This window comes from Chaetodon trifascialis, chromosome 4 (genome assembly GCF_039877785.1).
Source record: "Chaetodon trifascialis isolate fChaTrf1 chromosome 4, fChaTrf1.hap1, whole genome shotgun sequence".
Classification (NCBI taxonomy): domain Eukaryota; kingdom Metazoa; phylum Chordata; class Actinopteri; order Chaetodontiformes; family Chaetodontidae; genus Chaetodon; species Chaetodon trifascialis.
The window spans coordinates 14,359,110-14,385,845 of NC_092059.1; the positions used below are offsets into that span (position 1 = coordinate 14,359,110).

At 41.0% G+C, this 26,736-nt stretch overlaps 1 protein-coding gene across 2 annotated transcripts; it reads left to right on the top strand.

Annotated features, from left to right (window-relative positions):
* Nucleotides 1–226: 226 nt before the first annotated feature.
* Nucleotides 227–26,736, top strand: xxylt1 (xyloside xylosyltransferase 1). Of its 2 annotated transcripts, none has more exons than XM_070961687.1 (5): nt 227–713; nt 1,004–1,647; nt 6,955–7,102; nt 14,741–14,873; nt 23,390–26,736. In XM_070961687.1, exons 2-5 carry the CDS (start codon nt 1,111–1,113, stop codon nt 23,784–23,786), a joined length of 1,215 nt encoding a protein of 404 aa, XP_070817788.1. In that variant the 5' UTR covers nt 227–713; nt 1,004–1,110; the 3' UTR covers nt 23,787–26,736. The 2 variants fall into 2 exon arrangements, with proteins under 2 accessions (XP_070817788.1, XP_070817787.1); XM_070961686.1 differs by having other exon boundaries at nt 612–717; nt 1,008–1,647.

A 26,736-nucleotide genomic window follows, 5' to 3' on the forward strand; every position in this document is an offset into this window, starting at 1 on the left:
GTACTTGAGTAAATGCACTTAAGTACTTCCACCTATATTTACATAAAGCTCCAGAAACAGGATAAAGAAAAGAAAATGTGCATCATGTCCAGTATATGAATGTGATTAATTACTTATGTTATTAGGTTTTCTGTTTTTAAAGAAATATATATATTCATGCGTAAAAATGACATGGGTGTTTTTCCAACTGTACATAAAGGCAGCATAGCTCGGAATACGGTGACGTAAAAAGTAGGTGTGGTTAAGGTTGTGTCACAGCATTCGTTGCTAGGCTGCTAGCTAGTGGGTTCTCAAAATCAAGTCTCTTTACCGTTTTTCCTCTCGAAATCCCCAAACCATGCCGACACCGTAATAGTTGAAGGACGACACATGCATGCGAAGATACGTCGATACCTTTAAACAATCAAACAACACTAAGGTTTGTGCTTGGGTTCAACAAACCGCCTCGGAGGGCAACTCTACGACCCACATCTAGGCGCAAAGTCGTTGCTTGCTAACTTAGCATCCTCCTTGATATGTCAACACGTAGCTGCAGAGTTTGCTAATGCAGATGTTTTGATTATTTTACATTCCGAGAACGTTAATGGTGTGGTTAAATGTCAGTGTAACTTTAGCTAACCTGGCATTGCTTCGTTAACGTTAACAAATCAGGGCTTCATAATCCCCGAGCAAGCTGTCAAGATGGAACTGCAGAGATCAACAACGTGAGACAGGCAAGTGGATCCACTCCTGCACCCTTTCAGCAGAGATAAATAAGATTTTGTGTGCATGATAACAGTGGAAGTTACAGCTTTGGAAGCGACTGAGTTTACGAAAAATTCACATTTAAGAAAAAGTGCAAGGGATGATTTCAACACTAACTCTTTTTTGCTGAAATTCACTGACTGAATACATACCTGTAATTATTTTTAAGTGGTCTTAACTGTACGTCCGCATATTACCACCACATTTTTGCTGCTTTTGGCTGGCACTGCCATCTCTGTATCTGTATCCTCTCTTACAGGAAGATGCTGGCATTGGGAACTTACCAAAATTAGCTGTGAACTAGAAGGACACAAAATGATTTTTTTCCCACGTCCACCTTCATTCTCATGACACCAACAGGAAGATATGGGCATCCTAAGACTGGTAGCCAGAATCATGGGTAGGATCAGTACTTTCAGGTCCTATCAGTTTGTGCTCCTCCTGGCTGCTGCACTTGCTGTGGCAGCCTTTTACTACTTTGGCTCAGAGAGACAGAACTTCTCCAGCACCACAAAGAGGATCAAGCAGACCCAGGCCAGCCACAACACCAACAGGAACGATGCAGATTTAACTGTGGACACCAGCCTCTCACACCCAGCTGGGTCTGAGGAGCAAAGAGGGGAAGAGCAACATGTAGGCGGAGAGAGCGAAGGATTTAGGTCCAGAACAGAGGACGGGGAAGCCGGTGACCATCGCTACCACGCACTCATGATGTTCACCAAGGTGGACAAGAGCCGGAGCCTGCAGGACAAGTTCAGGGTGGCCATGTTGTCTATGGTTAAGCACGGACGCTTCCTGGAAGGAGAGGTATTAGTCCTTCATTTCGTGAGCGACCAAGCCAGCAAAGAACTGGGAGAGAGGATGCTGCAGGAATTTCTCCTTGATGCAACGTTTAAATATGAGGTAGGTAGTCTGAAAATGTGTTTGCACTATGCCACAGCTTTGTTCTCTATTGGTTTCAGGATAAGAATAAAACCTTCATGATGTTTGACATGACAGAAGTTTATTTTAAAGTTGCCTTTGATGTGCATTGAAATCACTTGAGTTTGGTTTTATGCCATTGAGATAGTGGGTTAGTATACATGGCACAATTCAAAATATGCTTTTATTGAGCTATGTGAGGACAGAGAAAAGGAAGTTAGTATTGGCAGCATGATCTTTGTAATGAATCAGTGCCGGAGGGACACGTTTGTGAGGCTGTTTGGTTTACTGTTGAATCTGTCTTTGAATATTTCAATGTGTGAAACTACTATCAGGGAAACCCACAGTATGTTTGAAACAAACTAGTTTGCACAGCATGTCATCTGACTACAACCTGGAGGTAACGTCATTTGAGGCTTAATGACCCCTTAACCCAGGCCTCTATGAGAAAGACCTGTAGGTGCTGTTTAAAGTGGAAACACATGGGGGCAGTGTTGGCCTTCCAAACTAACTCCTCACTGCCAGGGATCCCCTCCCACCCCTCTGTGGTCTCTCTGCCAAAACAGAGGATTATGGCCCTTCTGTGTTGCTCTTTCTATTGCATGCAGTGTCCAGCCCGGTTTCTCCTCTTTTGTATTCATCACAAAGCACAAGATCATAAACTTGTTTACAAATTACTTATCCCTTTCCAAATCCCCCTCACCAGCAAGGCCGTTTCTCTCAGGATGTCTCATCATCTGCAACATGTGGTGTGGATGTTGCAGCTCTGTATTAGCTCAGGCTGATCCCATGCCTGCTTTGGATGTGTTAGGGGTTTTCTTAGCTTGGCATCTTGGCAGTTTTTGAGCCTGTTTGTCTGATTGCTTCCTGTTCATTTCACTCTCTATACTCAGACGGAGCTCAAAGTCTTAGAGGAGCACAGCTGAAGTGTGTAGTGTAAAATACTGGACAGGCACATACTGTTCAGATCCAGCGTGTGATGGTGAAGTGCTGTGAGACATGCAACACCAATATAAGATGGATCTGTTGTGTTACCAGGGTGTTAAAGAGGACCAGAGTAGGTGTCTAGAGCCCAGACTGGCATGCAGAGATTACCCCTCTACCTCTTACTTTAACAACAAGTTTTTATTACTCAGCAAGTGCTAATAGTTGCTCTGTGTATAACTGTTAAAGTTAGACAAGATACAAAACACATTTGTAGGCATAGTAGCACAGAGTATTGACAGTATTAGCAAGATGTTGGGGTGTCACAGAATGATACAACAAAAAATATCAAATCATAAAGGTCCTTAATTATAGCATCACAAATGTCCAAATATTTCACATGAGTTCAAACCTAAAGCATCATTTAGAGACACAGTGCTGCTGTGGAAGTACAACGCAGATATTGTGAGATATTTCAAGGTTATAAGAGAGAAGTTCAAGTGATTGAGACAGGTATTGAGAAGGCAGCTGTCTCTAAGTGACCTCAAACATATGTTTGGCTGTGGGTGCTGACCACAACCTCAAGCAGCCCTGGTTTCCCTCAGACGAGGAACTTCTGGTGTACGTCATTCCCCTTTTTCCTGTCATCTGTCTACTGCTCACTCTCAAATGAAGGCCTCTAAAAATCTTAATTAAAAAAGCATGTCTTTAGCCCTCTGTCCTGCTGGAGTGAAGTTTCTTTTACTCATAATGTATGCAGTGATGTATCACTCAGGCTCCAGTTAGTATACAGTGGCCCAGGGAAACAAGTGCCTGGATTGCACTGGCAAGCTGTACTCCCAGTGGTTTTATCATCTTCATGGTATCATTACAGACCAGTGCTTTTAACCATCATGCGTTGCAAAAATGTTGAACCATGAAATGTTGAAAGCCAGTGACACAAGTACAGCCACTGTGTCCTCAGTCTCTCCTGATCTGCAGGCGCAGAAGTCATGCCAAAGTTAGTGATGGGACGGGGACTCCCGAGGGGCTGGAGGAGACAGCACATATAAAGCATGTCGCATCCTTGTCTGCTTGTCTTGATTCCTTCTAATTAATTATCTAAAAAGGAGCATGAGGATGAGATGGTGGTTATGCAAGAATTTTAGCCTCCATCACTTCCAAACGGCGGTGAATTCAGTGACCCACTTGACATTCGCACCAAACAGCCTGCACAGTCACACAGCCCAAAGGCTGCGCTCATTACTGCTGACCAGCATTCACACAGTCCTTACAACAACACACTGGAGTCTGTCCGCACTCATGACTCCATCAAATGTTTCATGCTCATATCAGTTTTGAGGAGGGAGGGAAGCGCTATAACATTATGTAAAGTAAATTAGAAGGCACCAGCAAATACAAGAGCAAATGTCAGTTTGTGTAATAGACAGAATCATGTTGTTATGGTGACCATTGGAGGCCTTAGGAAATGTTACTGATCAGGAAATAAATGTCTAAATGAGAGGATACTGTTGTTTTTAAAGGTATGTGGGCATATAGCTTTTCCCAGTAATGTTTGTGTGTAGAGGATTAACTGTCTTGACCCCCCCCCCCCCCCCCCCATATTCTCTGTTCAGGAGAGGTTAGGGTAAGCAAATCTGACCACAAAAGTCAAAAAAGGAAATCTTACTCAGTGCTTTCTTCCTCTCAGAAAACAACAACCACTGCCAAACATGTCCAGCCTCAGAAGTCAGCTATGTGCAGCTGGTTTTGATTGTGAACTAATAATATCACTTTGCCAAATACACTGAATACCAAATGTATCAGTGCAGATAGCAGGACAGTTTTTATTTTGTTGTTCAGCTACTTGGTGTGTGTCAGTGTGTCCCAAAATGTGTGATCTTTGAAAAATCTTGTTTGGAAGAGGGTGGTTGGTTCGTGCCCACTGAAAAACAATGTGATCTCTTGTGTATTAATATGGTAAGCAATAGTTTGTAAGCAAAATATGATGTTCTTCAAACCTAATGGGCACTCTTTGCCAATCAACAGCCGCTTGTTCTCACACATTTACGTTCGACTCCTGGTACAGGGTGGGTCCTTAACTTGTCCCTCACAAACCACAGGTCCTAAGTATAAAATAGTAACTAGTACTTAAGATCGTCAATTTTGCTGCTACTTGAAAACAGCAGAGCTTCAATTGTGTGTTCAAGCATCTCAGTTTTCAAGGCTGGTTAGTCAGTGACTTCCTCTGGTGCCTCTATCGAAGAAAATGCAGCACATGCAACGGCTACATTCAGTGCTTCTTTAAAATCGATTTCCACTCACGTCTTAAAGTAATCCTTTATGTGGCACAGATAAAAATTATGACTGCTGGTCATATCGTGCAAGCTACAAGAGCTAATGTGCTCATAGCTGCTAACGTGCAGACTGCCGTCAACTGAGTGTCACTTGAACTTTTGAAAGGAAAGTAGAAACACAAAAAACATTTTGTAGGGCTGTGGCAGTTGGATTAGTGTGGGCTACCCAAATAAACTGTATTCATAAGAAAACTGACAGCCAGTACACAGTATATTAGTCAAAACAATGGACTTTTGTGGTCATCTTTTAGCTCTTAGAAACACTCCCACATAGACTGCGCATTGATAAGTTTTCCCCATGCCAGTCTTTATGTAGTCACTCATCGAAGCATCAAATGTAAAATTAAGTTTCAGCTGAATCAGGTTTGTCTGCCCTCAGATAATTCTATCTATGCATAGTTCAGGGGTTCTTTAGCAGCAATTATCCTTTTGTAACCAGGAGAAGTCCACCATATTTAAAGCTCTTGTGAATGCCACAGTCAGCCCATTGTATTTTTTTTCTAACTAGGCTTAAAGCGTTATGCATGTGAGTCTATTGAGGGGATGTATATTATTTGGAATACAATTTCTGAGCAAAAGTAGCCTTTTCAGTAAAAAATATAAATCTACAGTTGTAGTCAGTTGTGCCTTTTCGGAGACACTGAACTCCTCCTGGACATGTGCATCGGCACCAACGGAAACCCTGTCATGGTTATTGTTAAGGTCGTAGTCATGCAGTGAAAGACATAATTTTGCTCTATTGTTCTCTTTACTTTTCCCACCTGTCCTCCTGTGGTTTGCCTCTTGGCTTTAACTGGTTGTGAATGACAGCAGGTTTGTTGTGATGAAAACACAGCATAGGCTTTTGGTTGAAATGAAACCCCTCTTGTGTAAATTCTTGTAGCGTTTCCAAACATGAACATAGATTGTGATATTTGCACTGTGATGCAGCTTATATAACTACAGTCATTTATTTTGGACGAGTCAGAGAGATCTAATAAATGCAGGTGAATGACAATTCTCTATCAGGACTTTAACAATATTACTTATTGTACCCATGGCAGCAATTTATGTGCCACTGTATCACATGACTGACAGCAGTCCAGAACAGCACTGATTTCTACAAACAGCAAGGCCTTATCTTAATCTGCCAGTGATCATTTAATGATGTTTGCCCATCAAGGCACACGGGCCTGATTTATAACACAACATCCATATTGTCCAGGTTTTATCTACATCCTCTAAAATGGACACTTACTGACGCCAGGCTTAACCGGAAAAGTCCAGATTCTCCTTAGGAAATACTTATTTTTCCTCTTGCAGGAAGGCGTTAATGATAATCAGTGCTTACTATATTTTTAAAAAATCCTCTCTCAGTAATCTGTAGAGATCTCTGCTGTACATGATCAGACCAGATCTGTGCTGCCTCACAGCTGTTGGTGGGATTTAAAGCTCAGAGGAGCAGCGCTGAAACTTGGACACAAGAAGACGGTTTTGAATGAAAATTAGGTTGTTTGACTTGGTCAGATCATCTTATGAAGCATCATTTGTAGTCCGAACTTTAAAAATGACACAAGGCAGGTTGTTGCAAAAGAAATGTTGTTCATAGGTCTACTTAATTTTTCCGTCAGACACCATGGTCCTCTGTACCAACTGTGGGCAGTAAAAGGTTTATTTTAGGTCAGTTTTTAGCACTACCTTCCTTTCTGATGTGTGAGGCTTCAAGTTATGGTTTGTTCTGATTTTAAAGGGCTGCATCCCAACTCAAAAATGTTCACTTACGAAGTTAGATTACCTGTTTGGAAGATTTCTGTCAAGGTTGATGTGAGCCACTCACTGTGTCTCAGAACAGTCTAAACAGACTGGAACGTAGCCTTTAAGATGAGGAAAATGCACATTTAAGCCGTATTACAATAACAAAACTCTCAGACGAAATGTACTAACAGTCTCGTGAAATGAGATGGTTAGAAGCTGCACACGTTTCCCAGCTCGGCTGCAGTTGGGGCATTGTTGTACTAACATGACTCCACTGTGTTTGTCTGTCGTTCAGGTGTTGTTCCACGACGTGGCAGCTCTCACACAGAAGCTGTTCCCTATTGTCGAGGCCATGCAGAAGCACTTCAGCGCCGGTTCCGGGGCTTACTACAGTGACGCCATCTTCTTCCTGTCTGTTGCCATGCATCACATCATGCCTGAAAGTAAGAAAAGTACACTTTGTCACATTTCATAGTTAGCTTTAGATTTAGACTTATGGCAGATGCACGAAGGTCTGAATCACCTCTGTGGAGCCCAAAGACCACCTCTTACAGGTGTTGGTGACGTCTTATCTCTAGTGGTAACTAACTGTACAGATAGTCTGGTCTTGTTTGCAGAGACATCTGTCTCTGGGATTTCTGCCACCATCCCAAAACAACTGGGTTGAATGGAATTTGTGGAGCTCTAAGCAAAATCAAATCAAGAATTGTGCCTAAAAGTTTTTTGCATATGTTACATTATATTGCTTTAACAGGTATTATTCTTAGTATTCTGCTTTGATTCTGTGGCAGGCTGTGTTTTAAATTCACTCAAATGCTCGCTTCTCTATCCTGGCACTGCTGGTGCACAGCTGGAAAAGGCAGTCTGGGCAGGTATCTAACAGACACGTGGCATGCTGCAGAGGCCCTGGGGAGTGAGGAAGGAAGGATGTGGTCTGCCACTGCTGCCCACATTAGTGCCCCCTGTGTGGCTGCTGTATGATGGCAGCGATCCCCTCTGGTGTGCACTGTTGTGGTTCATTTCAGTGCATGTGCAGCATGGGGTATCACTAGACAAATGCTTCACAAATCCAAACTATTGGGCTCAGAATAAATAGTCACCAGTGGCACAGATATGAAGGCTGAAGCCTCCGTCTTGCAGACAGCAGGACCCCGTCCCATTTGAGATTTGAGACTGCACTTCATGCTGCACAGTGGGTACGACGTGAACACTTCCAATCATCACATTTTATTTGAAAAAGATTTAATAGGGGTTCTCATATAATGAACAGTGATGTCTCTTTTTTTTTTTGAAATTTGCAATGTGACATGGCTTCAGGTGTTTTGTATTTTTGTATTTTTTTCCCCAGCAAACCCCTTGTATGCGTCTGATGGTGTCTCACGTTGTGTCTTTATTGATCGACCACGTGTGCCACCCGACGGTTTGGTGCATCCGAGTGGTCACTCGTTTCTATTTAAAGAATGCTTTTATCTATAAAGAGCTAAATGTGGTTGTCTGACCAGAGGTAGTTGCTAGAGAGTGGGGGTGGGTGGGGGCTGTACCATGCCTCTTTGATTTAGCTATTTTTCTGAAACTCTTGTGGCAGACACAGGACATCGTTTATAATTAATGACAGTGAAACAAAAGTGATATCCGGAAACATAAATAGCAGCTGCAAGTGGGAGGGCTGGAAATTTAACATCCTCTAACTTGTGAAGTGGGAGATGTGATTTCAACGAGTTTACTTTGGTTGTCAAATGAGAAGAAAGAAGTGGAAGAAATTGTCAGCGCTTTGGCGTCAGTGTTAAGCCAGCCACACAGCCAGGATAGGAAAGTTTCTGCTCAGTATAAATGGAAAATTAAAATGTTTGGTTGTAAATTGTGACCAAGAAGAAAATCGGTCTAGCTCTAGACACGTTTGGTCATGGACCTTCATGGGATATCAAATTCACAATGTGAAACAACTAAAGCCTGTCAAACTACAGCCAAATCTGACATACTGGGAATAGGTACCGAGAATAGTTACCAATAATTCATAATAAAATATCCTTGAGACTACAAATACATGTCAAAATCAGGACAAATGATATCTGAAGAAAGTCCATGACCAAAATGATGTGTCTCAAATAAACTCAGAGCTTACAGTGAGCAGTTTGCCTTTACTTTTGTAGACATTTGAGACGATATGTGCCAAAGTGCAGAGAACAGCTGGGTACTGTATATCACTGGTCAGCTGACTCTGGCTATCTCTAACTACAGATCCAATCTAGACATTGAGTCTGCAGGAGGGATAGACTGAAAGAAGCCTCTGCACACTGATCTGAGCTCTCAGTTTGTGTTTGTCGTAGAAATATTATCTCTGGCTGCAAGAAGCCGTGGAAGTCCAGTGAACAGTGGGTGGATTCTGCTTTATTCTGTCTGTCCCTGCCAGGTAGCTAATGCCAGCTAGCCAGCTGTCTGCAGACTATCAGGCTGATGTCTTGTCAACACAAACAGAGCATATGAATTAGTAAGCAGACCTTCAGTTTCTGGCCTGTTTGTGCTCAAAGTGGTAACTAAAGTTGATGTGCTGTAGCTAAAGCATCCTGTGCTGTGACACTCAATGCGTATCATTTTTTTTTATGCCTGATGATGACACCCTTTCAAGAGGTACAGGTCTTTTAATCGTCTCACTGTTTCACACATGTAGGCCTGAAAAAGATTGCATCATGTTTTAGTTGTTTTGCATTTGCCAAATCATTGTTCTGCAGTTTCAGAACCAGGAAATGTGTTTACAATTCAGCCCATAATGTGCACTTGCAACAATTTCATGTTCAACAAAACAGTGTTTCTCATTTGTTGAATGTTTAATTTCCAGGGTAATTTCGGAGGAGTGCTTTATTCAACATTGGTATTTATTTGATGTAGTTGGGTCATCAACAGTTAAATCCAGTTGAATCAGAAAATCAGTCACAATTTTCAGCCCTATCACAAGATAATACAGTATTGATTATTTAGCCAGTTAGCGCTTTGCGAAGTCGTCTGTCGTTTAACATTTGTTCATTGTATCCAGACATTTAAATATATATGTGATGTACTGTGTGAGTGTTGAAAGAGAACAATCAAGCTTACAGACCACAATGAAAGCAGTTCATATCCATGGCTTAAAAAGAGGGCTCTTACTTTCACACCATCTGGATCGTAAATAAAAGCGCACAACGGAAACCTGTTGTAATTAATGATGAGGTTCCAGAGAAACACTGTTTTTGTTCATGGACATGTGTTCCATGTCGTGTATCCCCTCTAGAGGTCTCAACATGCCGGGACTTGAGTCTCTCCTACAACCACGACCTCTGTTTTCCACCGCAGATAGAAGTGGCACTGCTAATGTGTGAATTGCTTTGGTAAAGTGAGAAAGATGGTACCTGGAGGCGAGACAATGGCTAAACTATTAGTTGTCACAAAGGACTAAAATTACACGGCAAATGGCAGAAATGCTGATTTTACAGCGTTTTTAGGTTCTATCTTTATTTGCCTCTTGACAGTGTCAAGAGCAATTGGTTTCAGAACACTTCCCATCAGTGCCTGGGGAAAATCAACAAGACATGGTCTATTATTTTTTATTATTTTTAAAACAAAGTCCAACTTGAGTGCACATGCCTGCTCCAACCTCTCACCGGGTTTCTCCAGAGCTAGTGACACAGAGCTAATAACTCTTCCCCCTATAAAATATCAGGCCAGGGCTGAACATGAGTGGGTTGGTTAAGTGGTCCAGGCTAGAGCTGAATTTAAACATCCCTACAGTACTTCCTCTCTCTAGTGCACCAGTGGGCGTAACAGAGACATTATGGTGAAGCTTGGAGCTGCTGGGACGAACCAGTGATACAGTTGACCAGGTCCACGAATGGGCCACATGCAAAATTGGACTTGGGGCAGACTTCACCAAACTTCACCCCAAAATTGCTAGTAAAATCGATTACCTTTTTTGACTTAATTATGATTACAAGTTGTATTGACATTACTTTGCTTGAGTGTAGTCAGCCAGTGGTGTCTAGAAGACCACTTACTTGGACGGGTGTCTTGGCATACCCTTGCCAGCTAGTCATACTCTCACTAATGTAACTGCAGCAGATCTGTTTCCTGTTCCATGGTTACTGAACTGAGTGTTTCCACAGCAAATATTAAAAAGGCACAGTTTTACTTTTATATATTTTAAATATCAACAGGATTAGTCCGAATATTTTCAGAATTTTAGTTCAGCTGATGTGTTAAAGCAATTGCATCATACCGGAAAAGAGTAACATTCAGTAATTTGAATCAAGTCTAAATTTGATTTGCCTCGTCTTTTTATTTCAAAAATATTTTATTCTGTCTGTGAAAATTAGATACAAATGTCAGTAACTGAAAAATCCACTGCATGTAAAAAAAAAAACAAAAGGGAAAAAGGGATCTAAAGGATTTGAAAACACAATTTGGATCGAAACAATCAAAACTGATTTTTATTTGACTCTAAATTTGTGGTCTGACATTTATTTGTGTTGCACAGGAACATAATGAGGGTGGAAATTCATTTCAAATGATCTCCTTCCAAACAAGCAGGGTGTTTTCCGTGGAATGTTGGTCAAAGCAGAAAACAGAGACTCTTACATATAAGCTGTAAGTGCTTACATCAAGACTGGTATTAGGACTTAATAAGGTTGACCCACTTTCTTCCCGAATATGTGATGTTAAACAACGCTGTTGGTTGTTTTGCTGCTGTAGCTGAGTTGGGGACATCTGCTCTAACCAGAGCCTCGGGCGAACTCTCAGACACCTTAATAACATTAATTCTGCAATAAATTGGATAACAGCCACGCACCTGGCCAAGGCTGATTTTAACTCCCTTTATTTCTACTTATCTGTTGCCTTCAATAGCTGCTCTTGGTTCTGTGAAATTTGCCAAACACTGCAAACAATGAGCCTTAACTATATGTTTAGCTCAAAGTAGTAATGAGTTTTAAAAGACTCACACATTTTTAGCAGTGATAATGTAACTTGTTTGAAAAACCGTCACCATCACGTGTAAAATATTATTGCATCAGAGTTCAATTTTAAGCCTTAAACTTTAGGACATTAATACAGTAGAAAGCAGCTTAAAGTCTGACTGGTGATCAAGCCGTGCACCATTTAACAGCACCGACAGTGATACAGAAACACATGTCAGGAAGTCCTGTTCACATAAAAACCTGTTGTCTTGATTTTTCCATTCTCAACTTCACCTTTAGTCTCTGCTGAGAGAAGAAAAGAAACACACCCTCTGTCTATTCTCTTCACTCTCTCCCTTTCTCTCATCTTCTCGTCTTCATGCGCAGCAACAACTGCAAAATCTGTCCTGCAGAGTTTTCAAGATAACTATTTTCCTTTTATGCTTCTGGTTATCATGAAATGGTTTACAACCTTAAACAAATTTATACAGAAAATAGTTTCAGGGGGGAAAAAAAGTGTTTTGTCCATAGTTTGGAGCTGAGTTGGTGTCAACAAATCAGATGTTGTTATCTGCAGACTGTGCAGACAGATAGATTTTTACTGAAATCATACTCATAATTCGCTGTGATAAAACAGCCGTACCACAAAGCCCCATTTTCACCTTCACAGGACTTTGTGTTGAGTCATTGATCTAATATCAAACCCGCTGGATGCACAATGTTGTAACAACTTAAGGCCCTCTTCCTGTTAAGCTCCCTCCAGTTAAGCCCCGTTAGTACAAACAAACAGCGCCCACCACTCAGAGATTACTCTTCCGAGCCCCTCTGTGTTGCCACAGTACATGAAGGCATTGTGATGGCAGCTTCCTTGTTTGCAGAGCACAGAAAACAGGTCGCTGTCGTGTTGCTGAGTCTTCTTTTTCCGTCGCCTGTTTCAACAGAAAACCCCACTCAAATATCTTTGCCGCACAAACTCGTGGTCCACTCACGGTGAAACTATGACCTCGTCATAGTTTCACATATAAAATATTAGTATTTCGTCTGTGATGTCTGGCCCCTTTGAGGACAGTCCTGCACTGGACTTTACCTTTCCATTTTTACCACCGTACAATAAGACAATGATGGATGATTAAACTGTAAATTAATAGCCTTTCCACTTAGAGTAATTTCCATATTCAGTTATATATAAAACCTGCAACTTGCACAATGACGCATTTAATTAGTTCTGCATTTTTTCACTATTAACTTTTAAGTTCATTGTGCTCCACTGGTCTGGGATTCACCAGTTTTTATCTGGATAGATACAATTATAGAAGCAATACAAAGTTGCAGTGTAATTGTAATTACTTTAAGAAACAGTTCAGTACAGCATAAAGATGGGAGATTTTCATACATATTAGAGCAGGCAACATACAACCCACGCTGCAGTGAAGGTGCAATTCAATTCACTCTGCCCTGTTTACACATAAACTGAACTAGTGGGTGATTGTGTTTGTCACGTGTAGCCTCTTTATTTTCCATCTATAAAGTACGTCATGGTCATGAACTGAATGATGGAACACAAATAGAAACAAATCACATTTTCCCTCCATATAATAAACATTTTGTTTGCACTTGATGGCTGCTGAATTTCAACAAGGCCGTGAAGAACTGAAACAGATCTGAAATCATGATTGAGCTCTGAAGCTTCACGATGCAGACAGCCCATGCAGCTCATTATTTTTAAGTACCCTCATCTTCTAAGTCTTTTAGCACCATTTGTGCCAATTCCACAGCTGTTGTCAAACCAACCATTTTCATTGCAAATAAATGTTTACTGCCTCAAAGTAGAGGCTGCCCTTTCTGACAGAACATCTTAAGCTGACAAGTGTTTTCATCAGTCCAATAATCATGTTGTGCCCCCTGGCGCACCTTCCTCAGTATTTCCCATCCTTTCATCACCATGCCAACCAGCAAAACATAGGAAGCTGAAACAATGAACAGATGAAGGCCTGAATATCCTGGATACTACTGTTAAGCTTTCATCCACAAATAAGGCACAGTGTTAATAATTTATACTGCATGTGCACTCACAAGATAAAGGTAATGATAACAACTGCCAAACTGCACTTTTTTCTAGTCATGCTCATCTTTCTCTGCATTTTCCCCATAAATTTATTTTAAGGTCAATGATAACATTACAGAAGGCAAAAGTCAAGAACACCACTGCAGAGCTGCCATTTACTTGTATTAAGTTTTCAAGAGTGTTCAGAGCCTGCTCTTATTTCCTCTAACCGTGTCTTCGTGGAATGACTGTGAGAGCTGATTAAGCAGGCGGGTGGTCAGACACTGGATGACGTGCACGCAGTCAGAGAAGCTCAACCTACGTGCACAGTTGACTCAGAAGTGCATTTCCTGGGATGATTTCTATAAATGGAGAACTAATTTCATTCACGTGTGGTGGACAGAGGTGGTTTGCAGGGATGTTCTTAACGACTAATTTCCCTGACGATTAAAGGGAAGTTAACACTTAGACCAGTCAACCAGTCTAAAAGTAAGAAACCACTCAGAAAACAGTCCAAATTGTGCACAGTTTAATTTCTAATGTTATACATTGTCTGAAAAAATATTGAATTTAAGAGCCATTTTAAGCTGTTAATCACATTTGAAATGCTGCTGAAATGTGTGGCGCAACAGCCTTTCAGTGCTGGTCGTGGACGATTTCAATGTCCCAGTGTCCGACCAAATATTGTGTGTTTATGGACCTTATTTTCCCAGTTATGGCTGATCCAATAATGGGGACACCAGATTTTGAAATTGGTCCAGAATTGAACAAGAGCATTGCACTAAGCAGCTGTGAAATGGGCTGCAATGCAATCCCTCCAGGCATTTGTGCACCATCAATGCCTGTCCACTGAAAGTGTTTCATTATCCTTTCATTTGAATGTGTACATTATAGAATAATTATGATAACAAGTTTAACCGACTAGTATTTCTGGTGCCAATCAACAAGGGTCGCAATGTTAAATCAAACAGTCAACTAATCACACCTGTACCTCGTCGCTTGTTCTGTGCTAAACAGCAGCCAGTGGTTTGATAGTCTACATGTGTTAAGAATAGCCTTCCATGTCTTTCTAAAGTTTGAGGCTGCCTCATCAAAATGCTGTGCTCTTCTTTTAGGTCTCACACGCATAGCGCAGCTTGATCTGGACCTGAAATACAGGACGAACATCAGGGACCTTTTCCAGGAATTTGATCAGTTTCCTCCAGGAGCGGTAATAGGCATCACCAGAGAGATGCAGCCAGTGTACAGGTAGGCACGGTGGCACAGCACATGAGCTATTGGTGATGCAAATTTGTCAGGGCCATGCATAAATACTCAGTCTATATCAGCTGTCACAAATATTGCTATGAAATGTGATACTTGACAAGTGTTAGTCCTTTTCTTTGGACAGATGTGTCCTGATTTCATTCATAATTTTGCACACATGCTATATTTATCCATAGAATTGGCAAGAGGAGCCACATTAACATTAATCCTTTCTTTAATCCCATTTTACCGTCTTTTTCTCAGTGATGGGTTAAAAGCCATCATACTGATCTCACTCACTCTTATTGACCCCAGATGGAGTTGAGTTTTTATGGGCCTCACTTGCACATTCGCAGTTATCTTCTCTCACAGTTTCTAAGTGAGAAAGAACATTAGAAGTCTCTCATGCACACTCTGATTCATAAGAACCTCAGTTACGTTGCCAGTCTGTCATTTCCCAACTACAAGCAGAAATTAAGGCAGCGTTAAACAGAAACAAGCAGAGGCCTTTCTGATGATCCATGTAATGATAATATGTCCAGTCCATGATTCTCATGATAAAATCGACATTTATTACCACTTAAAGTGAAAAACCCAGAAAGCGTGGAACTCTTAAAAATGTTTCAATCGTCGTAAATTCTAAAATGAAAACTGAGATGAGAATAGGGAGGTAAATGTGAATCAAATCCTCCTCAAATACAAAGTTGGAAGGTTGAATTCATTCATGTCTTGACCTAATTTTTCTGTTTTTTGAACATAAAATAACAGACATAATTTGTATCCAACACCAATATGGATTGTAATATATTTAAAACACAGAAAATATTAAAGCAGAAATGCCATTCAGTTGAAGTAGAAACACCACATTCCTTAACCTGCAGTATAGTATAATAACATCATGCTTCAGCTCCGTCACACCTGCATCATCTTGGTGAGCTTTGCATCATTTCCAGGCAGAAGCGACTGAACGTGCGACAGAAAATGTAAGCAAATACAGGCCCTTTGAGCATTGACAGTCTGCTGAAGCGTCGCTAACGTGCTCCCTGCATGATGCAGCCATCTGGACTAAGAATGAAATTTGAGGCTTCGGTGTCATCTGAAAAATCAACCAGCCTCAAACCAAAAACAACTCCTTTTACTTGGCACCTTGAGCCAGTGCTGCACAATAGTAATCCACATTAACAGATATAAAGTCATAGCCGCAAGATGTAAGTGCAACACTTGATGTGATGTTTCCATGAATAAGCTTTTTTAAGTCCTTCTTGCCAGATAAATAATTGAGGATTTGGCAGAATCTAAGCAGAGAGCCGGCTCTTGTCAGGAAGTGTTTTGCTCTCATCCTGTGATTCAGATGTGTCTCCTGTCTCTTTGTCAGACCTGTCTGGAGTAAATAAACAACCTGCTCATCCCCAGAACTGACAAACACACTGATAAGATCCACATGACCTTCTCTAACTGCTATTATTTCATTGGCAACCAGACAGCAATCAAGTGAACTTATTGAGTCCACTTTGACTTAAGGTTATGGCACCCTGTGGTGGCACTGCAGGGTTTACGACTAAAGTCTCCCTCGTCTCATCCTCAGCCCCGCACACCTCAGACCATTGTTTTTATCCTCAGAAACACAGCTCATACCTCAGCAATGTGGAACTGGCGGGATGTGAGTGTGGAGGAGTCACACACAGTATTTTTTTGTACTACTTTTAGTACTTTTTTATAAATCTTATTCAGCCAAAGTTCTTGTACAGCTGCTTGTGTCAAGACACCTTTAACCGCTGATGAGGAAGTTGTCAGTCATTGAGAAGTCTGACATCTTTTGTTGAATGGAACAAAAAAGTTGCCGTTTTAGTTCCTACAGTTTAGATAAAGTTCTGCCTCTGCCAGCACACAGGTTTTTTCATATCAGCCCGGAACGTTGTTGAGTAAGAGGTTTTGTGTTTTGTACAGATCAACTTTCCGTACTTTCCGTCCCACTTCACGTCTCTGAGCAGCCAGTTTTTCTTTCTTATATTGACTTTTGGTCAGAGGCATTAAGATATTAATAACACCAGCTGTTATTCATGTAAATTCAAATTTCATACTAATTACTAGCAGTGAACTCTCTGTGTGTGTGTGTGTGTGTGTGTGTGTGTGTGTGTGTGTGTGTGTGTGTACACGCACGTAAACAAGGGACTTAGACCTTCAAGCTCTTTGTTCCGTGGCTGATTTTTCCGTCCCTCTCCAAGATAGTAAAACAAACACGCCTGGTCCGTTTAGACTACTTCACTGTTTTCCACCCAGGCATGGCATCAAAACAGGACGTCACTGATTTTGTGTGTGTGTGTGTGTGTGTGTGTGTGTGTGTGTGTGTGTGTGTGTGTGTGTGTGTGTGTGTGTGTGTGTGTGTGTGTGTGTGTGTGTGTGTGTGTGTGTGTGTGTGTGTGTGTGTGCGCGTGTGTGCATGTGCATGTAAGTGTGGGATAGTAAGACTACATGAGGCAATGTCAAAGGCAGGAGGTTTCAAGAAGCAGCTGCTTACTGGGACAAACATACAGGCAGGTGGTTTCCTCCGGGATTTTAATGAGTGTGTGTGTGAATGAAACAATGAATTGGGACATTTTACTTCAGTTAGAAGAGGAGTGGAAGAGGACCCGCTCCCTCTGTAGATATAAAGAGCTCGTTCTAAGGTAATGAAAAGACAACAATTCTTATTTTCAGGTGATTATACACTAATGAAAATATAATTAGGAATATTCTATTTCTGCCAACAGATCCCCCGAAATCCTACACACTGGACCTTTAAAGGCATAATCTGCTAGTAATAATGCATAATGACATTCACATTTTCTCATGTTACATGTTATATGCCGTATAGAGACGTCCCAAGGATCATTCAGATGGCAGCTTCTCATTTTTAACCAGGAATTACTGTTGCTTTCATCACCAGTTGCAATGACAAATGTTGCCAGCAGCAGATAACAGAACAGAATTAAATGTGTCTGTTGTCAAGTTTGTGTCTGTAGTCAGCCAAAGATTGTTTGTGTGGGAAGAAGCTCCACTTGAGTTGCATCCTTCCAGTTAAACTATACTTAATATCATCAGTAGTTTAAGCTTATCAGGGCCTCCACTATTTGGATCATGAAACATGACAAATAAATGCCAAATTTAGTATCCTAGAGCTATTATTTAACTCTGTCAAATACCTATTTAATCAACATTTAGGTAAGTTTCAGTATTAGATCAGACTCAGAATGTCATATAATGTTTATGTGATTTTTTTTTTTTTCCTGAATTGCTGGATGATATGGTTGGCAGGGGGAAATATATATATATTTACATAAGTATTTGTATGTACATGTGAGACTCTTCCCATTTCATGCTATTTTTTCAGTGCAATGCCTTTCGTGGCATGACACATGTATATGTACACTGCGCAGTGTTTAGCTGCCTGTGTTTATAACAACAGTTGTTAGCCAGCAGGTTAGCTGTTGTAGAAATCTCAAGCTACTGTTGATGTCCAGCATGATGACGGAATCACTGTGAAGCAGGAGTTTGTTTATTTGCTGTGTTGCATGTAAATGAGGAAATCCTAACTTTCTTTTAGGGGCACAACAGCCAGTTTGAGACACGCTAACTGGGTGTATGGTAGAAGGGGCATGACGGCCACACCCCGGGGCTTCCACAACACTGGCCGTTCGGCCGTGGTTTAATTCCTGGCCTGTTTTATGCTGCTGTCTTGGCCTGGATTCCCTTGCAAGTGGTTTAGAATCTCAGTGGGAATACTCCTGATAAAAAAAAAAAAAGGTTAAATAAACTACTAAGTGAGGAGCTTGACAATTGTGGGATTTATGCTATGCTCTAATGGAAGTTCACATTTCACTTCACAACAGAAAAGACGTCATGTATTGAGTGAGTTATGCGGGGACTAACAGTATCTGGGGAAACCATTTCTAATCGGGTTGTCTTTTATTCGGAGCAGTATGAGAGTGCTGGAATTTTACTGCTGCTACTCTGCATCCCAAAACAAGCCAGCATGGTTACGCTGTAGGTGTGAGTGAACATTTGAGAAACAAATCTGCTGCCAGCTTGTTAGCCCAGTCAGCTGCCTTGTTAGCATTTAGCCAGTGGTCAATAGACCTTGTAATATTTATATTTTGAAACTTGGTATTAGCGATGCATTGTGTGAATCCTCTCCACTGGAGTGTTTTCCTGTGTTGAGTGGAGTGGGCTCTCAGCTCCCCACTCTGTGTTGGTGCTAATGGGCAGAGCATTATGCAGGAGAGCACATCCTCCCACCAGCCACATTCAGAGCACATCCTGCCACTGAAAAGTTCATTATTGGAGAAAATGCCTCATGTCTTTTCCCTGCAGCTGCATTTGTAATGTTTTAAAACCCAAGAGACAAGACCCACTTACATAAGTGTCATGGTCATTGCTTTGTGTGTTGAGTCTGCATTGTGCGATGCATCCCATGTATCACCAGTTTTCATGGGAATCAAATGTTGATTGTTAAATATTTAATTTTGCGTCAGTCATGTATCTGAGTGGTTTACAGTCGGGTGACTGCGAGCTACGTGGCACTGTCACTCTGACATACTTCTGTCTTTCTTCTGATCAAAAATGGGTTTTGCAAGAAGTAAATAAAATGTTGTATCATCATAATTCTCCAACTAAATGGACAGGTGTTAAGGCCTACAATATAGCTTGTTTTGTATTTGTATGAACTGATTTGCGTATTATGATTCTGTAAACTTGGATTTTAAATCTCCAGCGGCAGAGTTTGAAGGCTTGTCTTTCCCGTTAATGCTGGAATTTCCCTTAATATACCTTCTTCATGTTGCCAAACTACTCCATGATGAAAAGGACAAGGCTTTTCATTTGTGTCCCCCAAAGCCAGACTCCCCTCTGTCAGCAAGAGGGTTTTACACACTTTCCAGAGAGCAGGCTGTTTCTTGTCCTGAACAAAATGGCGGATACATTTGGATGAGATAGTAGGACAGAATGTCCCGGTCACCTGCTAATGCTTTTCATTCTTTCACTACTGAGAGAGAGAGAGAGAGAGAGAGCGAAAGAGAGACGCTTCACTTAAAAGGTTGGCAGTGAGAATTGGAGGCAGGAGACGATGGAGCAGTGAGCTGGCAGAGCAGGAGAAGAGCCACTTGCAGGAGGACTGATCTAAGCTAAGAGGTTATGTGTTCAATTTGACTGAGTCTGGTTTGATTGTAGTGGAACAAAGGAACAGAAGAAACTGAAGTCACTGTGACAGAGAACAGAGCGGCATTCTGTACTTGCTTCACATCTCACAACTTCTTAAAGGCCGAAGTGACCGGCTTCCACAGGACAGAAGCAAGAAGATACTGCATCACAAAAACGTGACTGATGTGCAGTATAATACTTGATTTAAAAGAAATGATGAAAACAACACAGAGGTATTTGATATGAGAGAGGGTTGTAGTTAAGCTAGTAATTGTCAACACATGCATTTGTGCATCAAGAATGCACTTCTGTCAATCGTTCTTGATGCTCTTTATGTAAGAAGTTGACTGGAATTATTTTCATGCATATTTTATGCTGCTAATGCATTTTAGTGGCATCATTTAAAGAAAATGCGAATTAATCTGATCCCCTGCCAGGTCAAAAGGTTAAAATTGAAGAAAGTTCATGTTGTATTTTTTTAAACAAAGCTTATAGTAACATCAGTAAATGTTTATCTGTTAAGTTCATGTGGAGCTTTTAAAATTCATGTTGTCTCACTCCAGGGATATTTCATTATGCCACATGGCTGAAAGAGGGTGGTTTCTTATTTTTATACAGGTGTATTTTTTATACATTGTGCCACATATCTTAATTCTTAACCATAAAAACCTGCTGCATATACCACTGTTAACGCTAGGCGCTAGTGTGCTGTCACATATTGTGGCCATCATGACACTTGACATAATGCAGTATGCTGCACTTAGGGCATTCTTATGTCAAAACAGTGGAATGGAAAAGTCTGTGTAAATGTTCCCTTACTGTGTTTGCTGTGTGTCTCAAGGCACGTAGACTCCAGTGTATGTCTTAAAATTGATAAGTGGTCCATGGGGGCCACGAGTCCCCAGCTAGCAAACCAACAGACTGTTTAAAACTGTGTGGACAAGCTACAGCTGCTGAATATGGGTCAGTAATAATATCAAAGCATGATTCAGAGAATCTGCTGCTCCCACTAGAGTTGATCAAACTGCACGCAGAGGAGGGAGGGGGCTCACCACTACAATATGAAGCAGTTATTCCACACAATTTTCCCATGTGTGTTTATCTGCACCAAGAGAGGGGGCAGAGCTCAGCTGATTGTACATTGCAGATAGCAACCAGCTGAAGACCCATCACCCTCCCCTGCAATGGCTGTAAAAAACGCAAAAGGCGCTTTCTAGAGCCAGTGTTTGGTTTGTCTGTACTACTGTAGAAATATGGCAGTGCAACATAGTGGACTCTGTAGAAGAGGACCCATAGTTTCATATTTTTTGACAAAAGAAACCGCTATGAATACTTAAACTGCAGTAGGTGTCCTCAGGCTTGGACAACACTAAGAATAATGTGACTTCTTTGAAGACCATGTGCAAGAAAGGGTTTATTCCCGTTCATCCTTGTGTTTGGTAGGCACGAGACATCTTTGCAATCCCTGTCAGTCGTCAGTATATGGAAACAGACATTTTGGACTACCGTGAAGCAAACACTTCACCCCCAAAAAATAAAAATAGTACACCCACAGCATAGAAGCTAGTGCTTTCCATAGACTTGATAGAAGTATAAAAAACACACCAGCATGAAAGTAGTGCAGTAGGAAAATGGCAGATATCAACAGGACCTGTGTTTTTTTTCTGTGGTTGCAGGAGGACAGAAGGACCCAGCTCAACTGAACTATCCTTTACCCAAATCTCACTCCTCTCTTTGGGATTCTCACAACTTGGCATCAAAATAATTGCAATTAACAGTTTAATAGTCTTTTTCTGTTTACGTTATGCCACTACAATGAAAACAATATGATCTCTCAGGAGCTGAAACAAAAGAACCTGTCCAACAGCAGCCAGGTCAACGTTTTCTGCCATTATGTAATATTTACGACAGGTCTAGTGTACAGCAAGTGTAGCTCTTCGCCTGTAGCTTTGTGTACTTTGAACATCTGGTCCCAGTTTAGAAATGTTTTACACAGACTCACTCCATGTATTCTCTTAATGCCATTGCATCATCTCTTTGCTATTCAGTATGTTAGATGTGGAAGAATACAGGTATCACTAATACTGGACTAATGGACTGCATTTTGCTCCTTTTAGATATTACAAGTCAGGGCTGTAATTTACCTACATCTCTTAATGTATCCTATAAATAAAACAGGACTCTTCCTGGCACGTATGTTAGGCAAGTGTGCCAAAAATAGTGACCCTTTATCACACTCTGTATTACATAATACAAAGCAAGTGCCATCTTTTACACTTGACTAAAACCTTTCTTGCCAATGTAAACTTTGGAGATACAGCAAGATAATGATAATAAATCCCACAAAAGGTCTTACTTGTGTGCATACAAATGCTTGTTGAATGAAGCTCTGTGTGTCATTGAGCTACTTCAGAGTTGGTGTGTTGGCAGAACAGAGTGCAGAGTTGGCACAAGCCTCTGGCACTCCTACATGCTCTGACACTCCTGGACCAGCTCGTTTCCTGTTTTTGGCCACAGTGCTGTTTGTTCAGCAAACGTGGACAGAAACAGAGTTGACCCTCACTTTTCTAAATGTCCAACAGCCCAAACACATGAGTGGGACATTTCACCACTGGTGTACAAGTTCCAGACTGTTGAGGGGGAAGAATGCAGATTCAGAAAGATTTTAATTAACTTTTTAATCACCAGCACAAGAAGTGATAATGTTTCACAGGCAGATGTGTCAAACTTGGTTCCTGACTTTTCTGAACCTACTTGATCCTTTAATCTAATGTTTTAACCACAAGTCATCAAAAATCATTCACTTGTCCTTGTAGAATTGGACAAGGGACAATAGGAACCTGGACGCTTGGTAAGGCCAAGGCAATATGTAATATATAAGACATTATATTGTGGCTGGTGAGCTAACCTGACAGTTAGCAAGCAAGCTAGCTCAATTTTCAAGAGCACAATAAGTAAACAGTTTATCCAAGGGACATATTTGTGCCTTAGCAGCTGTCTCACGACTCAAAACAAACCATGAGTAGTGTATTCTGACAGAGCAGGGTTATATCTAATAGGATGGTGAGAAACAGTCGTCCATTTTGGACTCTTTGGCTCTCTGTTCCATCAGACATTAGCACTGTCAACATGGTTTACAAATTTTTAAAGGGTACAAATTCACATGTCACAGCTGAACTCCATGAGAAAGCTCTGCACAGATTTCATTAGCTGCTGCCCCTGAATCCAACGATTGAGGTAAAGCCACAGCAATGAATTGATTGTGATCCAAATTTCACTGTTAAAAATGCTGGTGAGACCAGGGCCCTCACTTACCCAAACTCTACAACCTCTTCTTTCCTCAGACACACCTTCTGGCAGTATCGTAAAGAGAACCCTCAGACCAAAGTAGGTGAACCGCCTCCTGACGGCCTCCCAGGCTTCAACAGCGGCGTGATGTTATTGGACCTGGGTGCTATGAGGGCTTCAGCTCTCTACAACCAGCTGTTGGAGCCAAGCAATGTGGCCAAACTAGCTGACCAGTATCGATTCAGGGGCCACCTGGGTGACCAGGACTTCTTCACCATGATCGGCATGGAGCATCCTGAACTGTTTTATTCCCTGGCCTGTGGTTGGAACCGGCAGCTGTGCACCTGGTGGAGGGACCACGGATACGGAGATGTGTTTCAGCTGTATTATCACTGTGGTGGACCTGTCTTTATCTACCATGGGAACTGTAACTCTCCTATACCAGATGACTAACTGAAATGATGCTGGAACTGAACATAAGTCCATGGCATCTACAATAACAGTTAAATGGAAATTTTTGCCCTGGTTTTTATGCTGGAACTGAACATAAGTCCATGGCATCTACAATAACAGTTAAATGGAAATTTTTGCCCTGGTTTTTGGGAGGAAGGATTGTGACATTCCGGCAGTTTCCATTCTTGACCACTGTACTGCCCACGTAGTCACAGACTCTGCCCCCTGCTGGTCGAGGGGCTACTGAAGGTCCCATTCATACTTGTTACAAATGCGGTGCTCACCGGTGTCATTTTTTGAAAAAAATTTGGCGTTCAGGCTCAAAACAGCCTCGCCTTACAGCAATGTCAGGAGCTGCCATAGTGCGGGCGTGTTTCTTCAGGTACCAAGATGATGAAAAGAAGAAATATAATCTATGAAGTTCAGTTTGAGAGATAGATCATTTCATTTGAAGGCTTAACTATAGAAAATATTGTTCACTTTACAAAATAATCTACCAGGAGCATCTTGCTTGTATTTCATTGGCCATCCTTGCTGGATGACATTGTATTGCAGCAAAGGTTTGGCCTAAGAAGTCATTTTTCTTTTCATTTGCTTCTGTATTATGATTTCAATAAATTTTGCCTTTGTTTTGAGGAGAATCTAAAAGACCACTATTCATTAGATGAAGTGGTGTAAATGGCTATTTTTTATGATTCACAAGGAATTCGTATCACTAGCAGATGTCATATAGGATCAGCAAATGTGCTAATTGGTTAATCTATAAATAAAAAGCATCTTGTGCCTTTTTCCCTCACTCTGTTTCCAGCATCTCCAGTTTTCCATCAGTGGCTCAAGTTCACCCCACGCCTTATCTTCCTACAACACCTCACCAGGTGAGGGCTAATCTGATGCTATTTACTTCACCTCTGTGGCTTGTAGAAGAATAGGCAGGGTTTGTTTAACACTCCATCTTTCCGAGGCCACGTGGGCACAAGGCACAACACACTGCCACAATTCCCCTCAAACACATCTTTCAGCAGGTAGGAAGACAGGGGCAAAGAAAAAAACATCACATCAGAGGGTGGAGGAGGCGTCGGAGAGATAACGGTTAACAATGATGGCACTGACAGCTGTTCGTGCCCTGCATTTGTAGTTTAGCTGAGGCCAAACACAAATCCACATCAGCACAACACACGTATCAGAAGGAGTGAAGCCGCCGGAAACGTGACTGCAGATGCTGACCCACTTTTCAGTTTTCTTGCTGTCCTTTCTGAACTGACACTCTGGTTCAAAGAAATGTCGGTGCTCTATATTCATCAGTCAAGAAATTGTCTGAGGTGATGCACACAGTGAGAGTGAGGCAGCAGAATGATCAGAGGAGTTAATGGAAAGGCTACTGAAAACTATTGAAAATAAACATCATTCCAAATCAACACGCTTCCCTTGAACTCACCCTCAAGCTGATCAATACCTTTTCTGCCTCTTTCAGAACAACACTCTTCAGCCTCCATAGTTCTGAAATACGTTATTGGCAAGATAAATAACCATTGAATCAAAGTAAATAGTGAAAAATAACTTCCGTTCTTAGTTTGTGATTGCACTTTACAACCTCAAAACACGTGCTTTATCATCAATGGTTTTGTTGATTTGTCCAGGTTAGATTTATTTTGCTGTGTTTATTGTTTGTCCTTTGTTTTTAAGGACCATACCAATGGTTTTGTTCATTTTGGCTCATTAGCTATGAATTTTTATTTTGTAGTTTTGATTGATGTCCCACTCTTGAGGCAGTAACTGGTTTCCATTTCTTTCATTGCATTATGAAAAGTGCTTGTGCTCACAATGAGCACTTCTTATTTGTCAGTACATAATTATGTTGGATAGCAGTTCCAAGTGGGGCATTTTAAAATTCTTCATAGTGGTGCATTCCAAAACATTTCACTGTCCTAGAAAGGATAATTATCTGCTGAAAAAAACATTATAAAAATTTGTGTGTCGTTCCGGTTGGCAAAATGTTAGATTATGGACGAACATACAAATCCAATGGCGTCATCCTTTAAAATATCTTTTTTATCTTTTGTTTTGTCAACTGTTTGTCCCTGTGTACTGTATATACTGTATCCATTCCAAGGTTTGGTTACATTTTGCTACTACTAATAGGGAAAATAGAAATATCATTGAGAGAGCTAGTCTATTTAAATCCCAGTAAATATTCATTCATTGTTCATTTATCATTGGAAACTTTATTCTTTATATATTTTCTGCATGTTCAGCTGGCCTTACCATTGACCAAAAGACTCTTGGTTATGCTGTCAAGTCGTAAGTATTGATTTTAAGTGTACTAATTTTTGTACTAAACTTTCTCAATTTTCCCCATATTTAGTATCACATTACATACCCGTACTTCTTTCCAGGAACCTGCTGTGAAATCGTTATTTTTATCCTTTCAAACACAAACTGAAGAGATGGTGTACAATGAGAACGATCTGGTTTAACTTGATAAATGTGACAAAGGTAGTCACCTATGTTCACCCACCAATAGCAAACAGTTTGTAGCTTCAGTGTGAGTGCCGTAAATGGCTGTTCTGTATCAGTAAGTTGAATGTGCAATTCTAATTTTAAAGGGCTAACAGATGTTTGCATTTAAGTGTAGAAATAAAGTAAATGTACCATAATCTCACTGAGAATCCCTGTGACAGCTTAGAGAGCTGCTGCTGTGCTGTTAAAGATTCAAAGCGTCATGTTTCTTTCAATGGCGAGACAAAAGCAAACGTGAAAGCAGCTTCACGTGAAGCCAGGCGCTTTGGTCATTGAGCTAAAACACTGAAAGAGCGTCTTCGACGGACGAGCTTCTTGTGAAGCAAATACAGGAAACTTCCCACTTTGTTCAGATCGTTTTTATTTCAGAACTTTGTAATTGTGTTTCTTTTGTGTGTTCAGCTCTTCTAAATAAATTATAATTTGAGCCTTT

Coding starts and splice junctions, on each gene's coding strand:
- xxylt1 (XM_070961687.1), top strand. CDS start 1,111: ATGGGCATCCTAAGACTGGTAGCCAGAATCATGGGTAGGATCAGTACT. Junction 1,648..6,954: donor ATGCAACGTTTAAATATGAG/GTAGGTAGTCTG, acceptor TCTGTCGTTCAG/GTGTTGTTCCACGACGTGGC. Junction 14,874..23,389: donor GAGATGCAGCCAGTGTACAG/GTAGGCACGGTG, acceptor TTCTTTCCTCAG/ACACACCTTCTGGCAGTATC.